We start from the raw sequence: 8,100 nt of genomic DNA, 5'->3' as shown, positions 1-8,100 counted from the left end.
CTCGACGAGTCTGTTCTAGGCGAGAAAAGCCCTAATCCCGGAGGCTGTGCCCTATTTAAAGAACATTACATCCCTTCCCTAGCCCCTTTACTCCCCTTTTGAGATCCAGAAACCCCTAAATCGTGAGTGAGAGCCCTTGGAAGCAATTTAGAGCCTAGAAAAGTGATTTTGGTGGAAAGGGGCTTGGAGATCAAGAGGCTTGCTGCAAAGGAGTGGTGTAGATCCGGGATCTACTTCATTTGGAGCATATATTGGAGGTAATAAGTTGTTGCTTTGGCTTTATTGCAATTAGATTTATCATATGTTTGAGATTTGGGGCATTTTGGGCATGATTGAGATCTATGTCAAGTTAGAGGCCTAGATATGAGGTTGCTACCTCAGATCAAGACTTGTGTTGGTCCAGAAGGTCATAAAGTTTATGTCAATAAGTTGTTGGTGAAGCCCCTTTATCTTAAACCCTAGCCCTAGAGTGTTTTGGGCCTTTAGCTCCTGGGTTTCATGTAAAGTTTGCAACTTTACGTGGGGGATAGACTATAAAAGAGTGGATCTATGGATTGGAGCCCCTGTATGGCTCGAAAAGCCACTGTATGGATTGAGATCTGAAGAGACTCGGCGAGTCACATGGGTGTACTCGACGAGTTTTATGAACATGAGCATGGACTCAACAAGTTGGAAGAACAACTCGGCAAGTTTGTTGAAGATTTCCTTGGACTCGGCGAGTCTGGTCGTAGAACCTCAACCTTTTCTGGTTAAGTCACAGATCAGTGAGTTGAGTGGTGACTCAGCGAGTTGGACAGGATGAGACTCAGAGATCGTTGAACTCGACGAGTCTTGGGGTGACTCGGCGAGTTGAGTCATATTTTGAGAGTTTCTGAGTTTAAGAACTCGGCGATTCTATGAGTTGACTCGGCGAGTCGAGTCAACTGGAAGGTTGACTTTGACCAGGACTTTGACTTTGACCAGAGTTGACTTAGTTTGACTTCTAGAGTTTAGTTTGGAACTAAGTGTTATGATATTAGTAGCTCGGGGAGCTAGTGGAGCAGCGGTTCAGAGAGTGGTCGGTCAGCAGCCAGAGGGTTATCAACAAAGTCAGCAGTGCAGGTGAGTTTCCTTTTGTGTGAATGGGTCTACGGCCACAATGCCGACCCATGTAGTTATGAGTAGGAAGGCCCGGGGGTTAGCCCTAGGCACAATATGCTAGTATGACATTCGGGACTAAGGTCCAATGTTAGCGGGCGAGTGCCCAAGGAATGGTTTGTATGATAGTTATACTTGTTGTCTGTGTGATACATGTATGTGCCTGGTAGGGAGGTGAGTGTGGGAGAGGTCCCGTATCTCACCAATAGCAAAGTGAGGACGGTGTTCCATACCGCGTTAGTAGTAGAGCAGCGGCAAGCCCCAAGTTAGGAAAAGAGTGAGAGTGGATTGGGCCCGTATCTCACTGTCAGTAGGAGTGTGGACGGGGTTCCACGACTCGTCAGTAGCAGGACAGGGGCGAGGACCAGGATAGGCGAGGCCTTAGTACAGTAATCTGGTAGAGTATGTTAGTTATGTGTTGTGATATGATTGTATGCTAGTATATGTTAGCGGGCGGGGCCCGGAGACAGGCAGGGCCTAAGGAAAACAGATATGTACGCCGAGCGGGGCTCGAAGCCAGGCAGGGTCTGGTAGCGGATGGGGTCCAATAGCGGGCAAGGACCAATGTAGAGGGCGGGAGCCCAGTATGTGGTTATATGCTTAGTGTTATGTATGGCATGTATGGATCAGTAGATATGTATGGTATGTGGTAGGTTGGGGAACTCACTAAGCTTCGTACTTACGGTTTTCAGTTTTGGTTTCAGGTATTCAGTTTTCGGAAGAGGAGCTTGGGAGGGTTGCAGTGCACACACCATGGCAAGGTAGCCTGAGATGTTTACTCTATTAAACAGGTGTTTTAGAAATGAAACTATGATTTCTCATATAAACCCTTTTTGTATGTTTGAATGACTTAACCTCTAAATTAGTGATGTTTTTTAAAAAAAAAAAATTTGGACTCGAAATTTGGAATGTTACACAATATTTTACGTGGTTTGGTCAAGTTGACCTACATTCATGGATGAAAGAGAGAGAGAGAGAGAGAGAGAGAGAGAGAGAGAGAGAGAGAGAGAGAGAGAGAGAGAGAGAGAATGTGTGTGTGTGAGAGAAAGAGAGAGAGAGAGAGAGAGAGAGAGAGAGAGAGAGAGGGAGAAGGAGAGAGAGAGAGAGATAGAGAAAGAGGATTTTATTAACTTTCAGGAACTATTACAAGCACTCAAAATTGTATCTCATTTTGAGCTCTCACAGAAATCTAGCAATTTTACAATGATAGAGATATGAGCCTATTTATAGGCAAACATGGAAAACCCTAATTCTGGTGGACCAAGACCATCCATAATTCGCCCATTTAGGGGATGCCCTAGTTTCCAACCAATCATATAGTGTCATGCAGATGATTTTAGAACCTTTAACCTCATGAGCATCAACCAAATACATGATGGTGCATCATGAGTCACCATGGCGCACCTGATGGGTTTTAGCCATAAGAACTTTCCTATGTGCACATGCAAAACCCTAATGCTTGGATCTAGGCTTTCTAATTAAACATGCTTTGAATCCAAGACTTCTAATGACTAATTAGGTATAAGAACAATACAAAATCAGATCTAGAAGTTTACCTTTGAATCTCTTGTTTGATCTTGTTGTCTTGGAGCTCTAGAGTCACAATTGTCACTCCTCTAATGGCTTACAAACACCAACTAGCAAGGAGGATGATTTGAGAGAGAGGTTAGGAAGAAATCTGGCCAGGGTTACTCTACTTTAGATGAGATGCCGATTTCCCTTGCTCAAGGGATCTATTTATACTTGTAGACTCCTTAAGGGTTTCACCTTAAATCCTAGTTGGATAATCTTTCCTTAAAGCAATCTAAATCCTTTCCTTAGATAAGCATTGGACGATTTGAGGCTATCCCTAGCCCTAGAATCCGTCCACCCTTCATCCAATAAGGATTTACAGTCTAAAGTGTAACTATCAAACAATTGACAGTTTATACCCTCTTATTTAATTAATCTCTTTAAGTCACCAAATTAATACTAATTAATTTATGACTTATATTAATCAAATAACAATATTATTATTCCTTATATTATTCTCATAATATATTAATAATATTTATTCTCTCATAATAAATCATCCTATCAAGTTGCTATGGTGAAGGCAACCCAAAGGACCATGCACAATCGGGTCAAATACTTGCCTAATATAGTTGCAGCCTTAGACACTATTCCAACATCAAGAAGGCGCATCAACTATGTGGAGAATCCTCCTTGAACATCTTCATCCTTCTGAGAAACATTGAACAATCTTGAGCATCCTAGTGAACCTGACACCTAAGTGGCATATCAGGAGCCATGATGGTGCACCTTCTTCATAAATGGCACATCATGCTCCATGATGGAACACCATCCTTATGAATGACACATCTTTAACTTGAGTAGCTCATCCATGCTTCTTTGTTCATCATCAACACTTCAACACTCCCAAAACACATCAAAGCATGTAATAGTGAAGCATAAAGCACCAAGGTGGCGCACCTTGTGCATGGATGGCGCACCTTGTGCACAAGGTGGCGCATCATGCTGCTTGGTGCATCACTGATGCTACACTACAACTTCAAGTGCTCCACATTGATCCTGATGCTTCATTCCACCTCCAAGTGCTCCATTACAACTCCAGGTGATCCATGTTCCTCCAAGTGCTCCATGTTCCTCCAAGTGCTCCACTTGATTCTAAGTGTTCCATCCAAGTGTTCCAATCGATTCTAAGTGTTCCATCCAAGTGCTACATTTGATTATAAGTGTTCCATGTTGGACAAAACTTCATACCTTAACATTGGTGTTGTACAAGATAGTCTCCTAACCACTGGATCTACTTATATATTGAACAACTAGGGTTACTAAAACACACAGATTACTACTTGATTAACGACGACAACAATTGTGTCCGACTTGATATCGCCACTAATACTCTTAATTCTTGTAGTGTGTGCTTATTTGATTATATTTGGTAGAAAAGAAATTATTTTTTCTTTTTGTTTCCTATTCGTTGTTTCCAACTTTTCATAATATATTTTGTCACAAACATCATGATGCCCATATTCCAATAACAAGCCAAATGATTGTAGAAACCATGGACAAAAACCCAACTTTTGTACGATGGGTTCATCTTTATAACTTCTAAAATGCCATTTTATCTTTTTTTGTGCGGATGTCGTATGCTATGAGAGTTACTAAGAGAATATAGTTGTTTAGCAATACGAATACGTTCAACCTTACAAAAATATCGTCATTTTCATACATTCTCGCTAATTATTATTTATTTTTGTTCTCACATATCGTTTTTCACTCATTTTCATTTTGACAGAATACGACCCAATAAACATTCTGACAGAAATAAGAATAATAATAAGTGTATAATTAATACCATTATAGACGATTTAATTAGTGAGAATGTGTGTTAATGACAATAGTTAGAGCATCCACAATGGGAAGTTTAATGGAAGAGTTGAATGAGATGTCATGCATACTTGTCATTCAATGTATACAACTCCATCATTGTGAAATGTCGTCTTGGCATTCAATAGATTTTGAGTTCAATGGCCATTGAATTGAAATTGAACTCTTCAATGGGTAAAAGGAAAATATTTAAATCTTTAAATAAATACTTTTTAATATGTTTTATTGAACTTGTAGAGTTTAATACATTGTGGGATAAAAATGAATATAGTTGTATGGAATAGTAAAAGATGATATGACATTCCATTAAACTCTATAGAGCTCAATGCATTATGTCCTTATGTAAGATTGAACGTATTTATATTATCAAAAAACATATTTTCTTTATCATTCTCATAGCATACGATATCCGCACAATAATTAGTTAAAATAGAATAACCTAAACCTCTATATATATATATATATATATATATATATATATATATATATATATATATATATATATATATATATATATATATATATATATATATATATATATATATATATATATTAAATTTCATGGTACTTTATTTTATGATGGGCATGAAAACCCCGGTATTTTTCTTCTTTATAAACTCTCATGTTGGAATTTGGCCATCTGGGAAAGGTGGTGGACAGCTTCAACCAAATGATCAAGGCGAGCCACAAACTCTATTAACAGTGAAGTAAAAGTAGCAAGTGACAGTGCTGCAGTGCTCTCCCATGAGACTGAGAGTATCCTTTGGGAGTTCATCTCACCTTCTTCTTCATTCTCTCTTTTAAACTCAGCCAGTTGGTTTGACTTTGAGAAACCATTGATAGGGAGTGGGATTGATGAGTTATGATCAGAAAGTTGATAACTAGATGCAAGAAGATACGCATGTGTTTCTATTGCTCTTTGGAGTCTTTCAGACGAGCTGCGTACGCTTCTCACTAGAGTAGATTTAATGGTCTGCTTCATGTCACATATATCTTTTCCCAGACATCTTATCAAATCTGCAGCCTTGTTTGTTGCTTCTGATATCTCTGTTTCGAATATGGATCTTAAATTATACGGTGCCTATATAAAACAACAATCAAAAGAACAAATTAGGTACACTTCTTTATTCCATCTCTTTTACAACCTATACGCCTATATACCTAGGAAAAATAGAAAGAGAAGACAAGTAATTAAATGGTTCAAAAAGTCGACTACTCAAAAAGAACCTGAATTTCTGAGTGAAGAACGCCATGAAGTGCCATGACCTCATATGCACAATATCGTAAGACAGCGCCAACTTTGACATATTCACTCCATGGATAGAACAAGTGCCGGAACCTGCCATGTGGTGGCTCCCATTTAGCCGAAAGAGCCTAATAATTAATTATTCACCACCAAAACACCAAATTAATCTGTTAATTAAGATCACATGCATGCATGGGAGAGAAAAACGAAATTTCAAAAATAAAATAAAAAAACAAAGCATAATAGTAGTATATATCACCAATGACTCGAGTTTAGCTGATGAGTTCAGTGTAGATCGGCATTTTTTGTATTGAGGCTCGTCTGGGAATTCGTCCATGAGAGTATTGGTGAACTCTGAATGATCTGATCCATCATTGCTTAAGTACTTATTCACACATTCTGAAGTTATAGCCAAAATCTAAGCTTTTAGCAATTCTTCATATATAGAATAGCTAGGAGCGTAAGATGTAGAGATGTTAAAAGATAAAAGTTACCTTCAAGTGAATCTGCTACTGAATTGAAGCTTTTGACAAGTTCCTTGTGCAACTGCTCACCAGCCCATATAGGGAAAATCAAAGTGTTCACTGCTATTGCTATAATTGCACCAATAGCGATTGAGTAAAGTCGTTCAATCGATGTTCTAATTGGATTCCCTGATCGATACCCCGAAACTATGATCAAGCAGTATGTAAATAGTATAACTCGAAATCCATATTCATATGGCACAAAGGTTGGCCATAACTTCATGAATGAGGTTACACTCCCTGTCAACATGCATGCATAAAACTAATTATATCATATATATATATATATATATATATATATATATATATATATATATATATATATATATATATATATATATATATATATATATATATATATATATATATATAATACGTTATTTTGTTTATTAAGTTACCTATGATGAATATACTGATGCCTATAATAATGGGTTCAGCAACTGGACCACTCATCAGAGCTAATTCAGCAATAGCAATGGCTAAGACTCCAGCAAACAAGCTTCCGAGGACACGGTTGAATCCTTTGTGAAATGTTGCACCTTCAACAATTTATAAGCAAGTCATGCATGCACAAGAAAGTTATCTTGTAAATAGTTGTAATATAACATATATTTTCATTAGTTTTTAGATGAAGTTTTACGATTTCCTCAGATAATTAATACGTACATACCAACAGTATATTCAAACATGATGGCGACTGTGAGGATGGACCAGATAATGCTGGTGCTGAAGACTTGATAAGGTGCTTGGAATAGTATGAGTAAAGACACAAGGAGAACAGCAAGCCCAACTTTTAAAGAGAATGTAACTCTGTTAATGTCTTCTTTAGCAAATTCCCATATCTTATACATCCAAACTTTGAATTTGTTTCTGGTTTCTGGAAGTTTACCTTCATTGGACGAGATTTTGATTCCAAAACTGCCCTCCTTTCCGTTCATTTTCAAACTCCTGTTATGAGTATTGCAAGAATGAAAGGTGTGAGGTTTTGGAATGAAAGAATAGAGTCATTTAAAGACCAATGTGGCTTAGCTAGTTGGAACTAAAGAAAAAGAATAATACATCATTTATACTGTACAAGTAAATACTACGGAACTAAACACCAAAGATAAAAAAAAAATTCTTAAACATAATACTTCTTTCGTTGAAAAGAATTAGAATCTAATTATATATAATGGGGAAGATAAAAAAATTCTTAAACATAATCCTCGTATTCTCTTTGAGTTTTGAAAGTTCTTGATTGTGTTGTTATTACGTATTCATTTTAAGATCGAATAAAAGCGTAGCCCCTACATGTTCTTTAAATCTACCATGCATTTCAAGAAATCTTGATACTGAAGTTTCTACTTTCTACTTGTCCATCTGCGAATCAGATTTCCTCATGCAGTTAATGCTTTCTGGTACAAGGTGAATAAGGGCCCTGAAAATATCTGCGAATATATATATATATATATATATATATATATATATATATATATATATATATATATATATATATATATATATATATATATATATATATATATATATATATATATATATATATATATATATATATATATTAAAAAGATTGAATTTTGGCATCTTTAAGGGAATATTACATCTCTAGGTTTCATGCAACTTTGGTGAGGGATGCATGCTCACACGTTGAGGTATGCAACTAGGCATGTATCTTCTGATTAATCTTATTCCAAATGTCACCAAGGAACTACAATGCTTGACACCACAAGGTTATTTTAGTTAAAAATCTAAAATGACCTTTGATACATCAACATTTGAAATGATTAGTGCATGATTACTAAT

At 36.9% G+C, this 8,100-nt stretch overlaps 1 protein-coding gene across 2 annotated transcripts; it reads right to left on the bottom strand.

Moving 5' to 3' along the window:
* Positions 1 to 5,096: 5,096 nt before the first annotated feature.
* Positions 5,097 to 7,332, bottom strand: LOC111918817 (aluminum-activated malate transporter 9). Of its 2 annotated transcripts, XM_042896021.2 has the most exons (7): positions 7,190 to 7,295; positions 6,971 to 7,090; positions 6,699 to 6,839; positions 6,271 to 6,540; positions 6,036 to 6,175; positions 5,758 to 5,904; positions 5,097 to 5,611 (listed from the first exon to the last, which is right to left on the bottom strand). In XM_042896021.2, the coding sequence occupies exons 1-7, from the start codon at positions 7,236 to 7,238 to the stop codon at positions 5,141 to 5,143; spliced, it is 1,338 nt and encodes a 445-aa protein (XP_042751955.1). In that variant the 5' UTR covers positions 7,239 to 7,295; the 3' UTR covers positions 5,097 to 5,140. The 2 variants fall into 2 exon arrangements, with proteins under 2 accessions (XP_042751955.1, XP_023770211.1); XM_023914443.3 differs by having other exon boundaries at positions 6,971 to 7,332.
* Positions 7,333 to 8,100: the final 768 nt, after the last annotated feature.

This window comes from Lactuca sativa, chromosome 6, assembly GCF_002870075.4.
Source record: "Lactuca sativa cultivar Salinas chromosome 6, Lsat_Salinas_v11, whole genome shotgun sequence".
Taxonomy (NCBI): Eukaryota; Viridiplantae; Streptophyta; class Magnoliopsida; order Asterales; family Asteraceae; genus Lactuca; species Lactuca sativa.
This window is presented reverse-complemented; position numbering and strand designations above follow the sequence as displayed.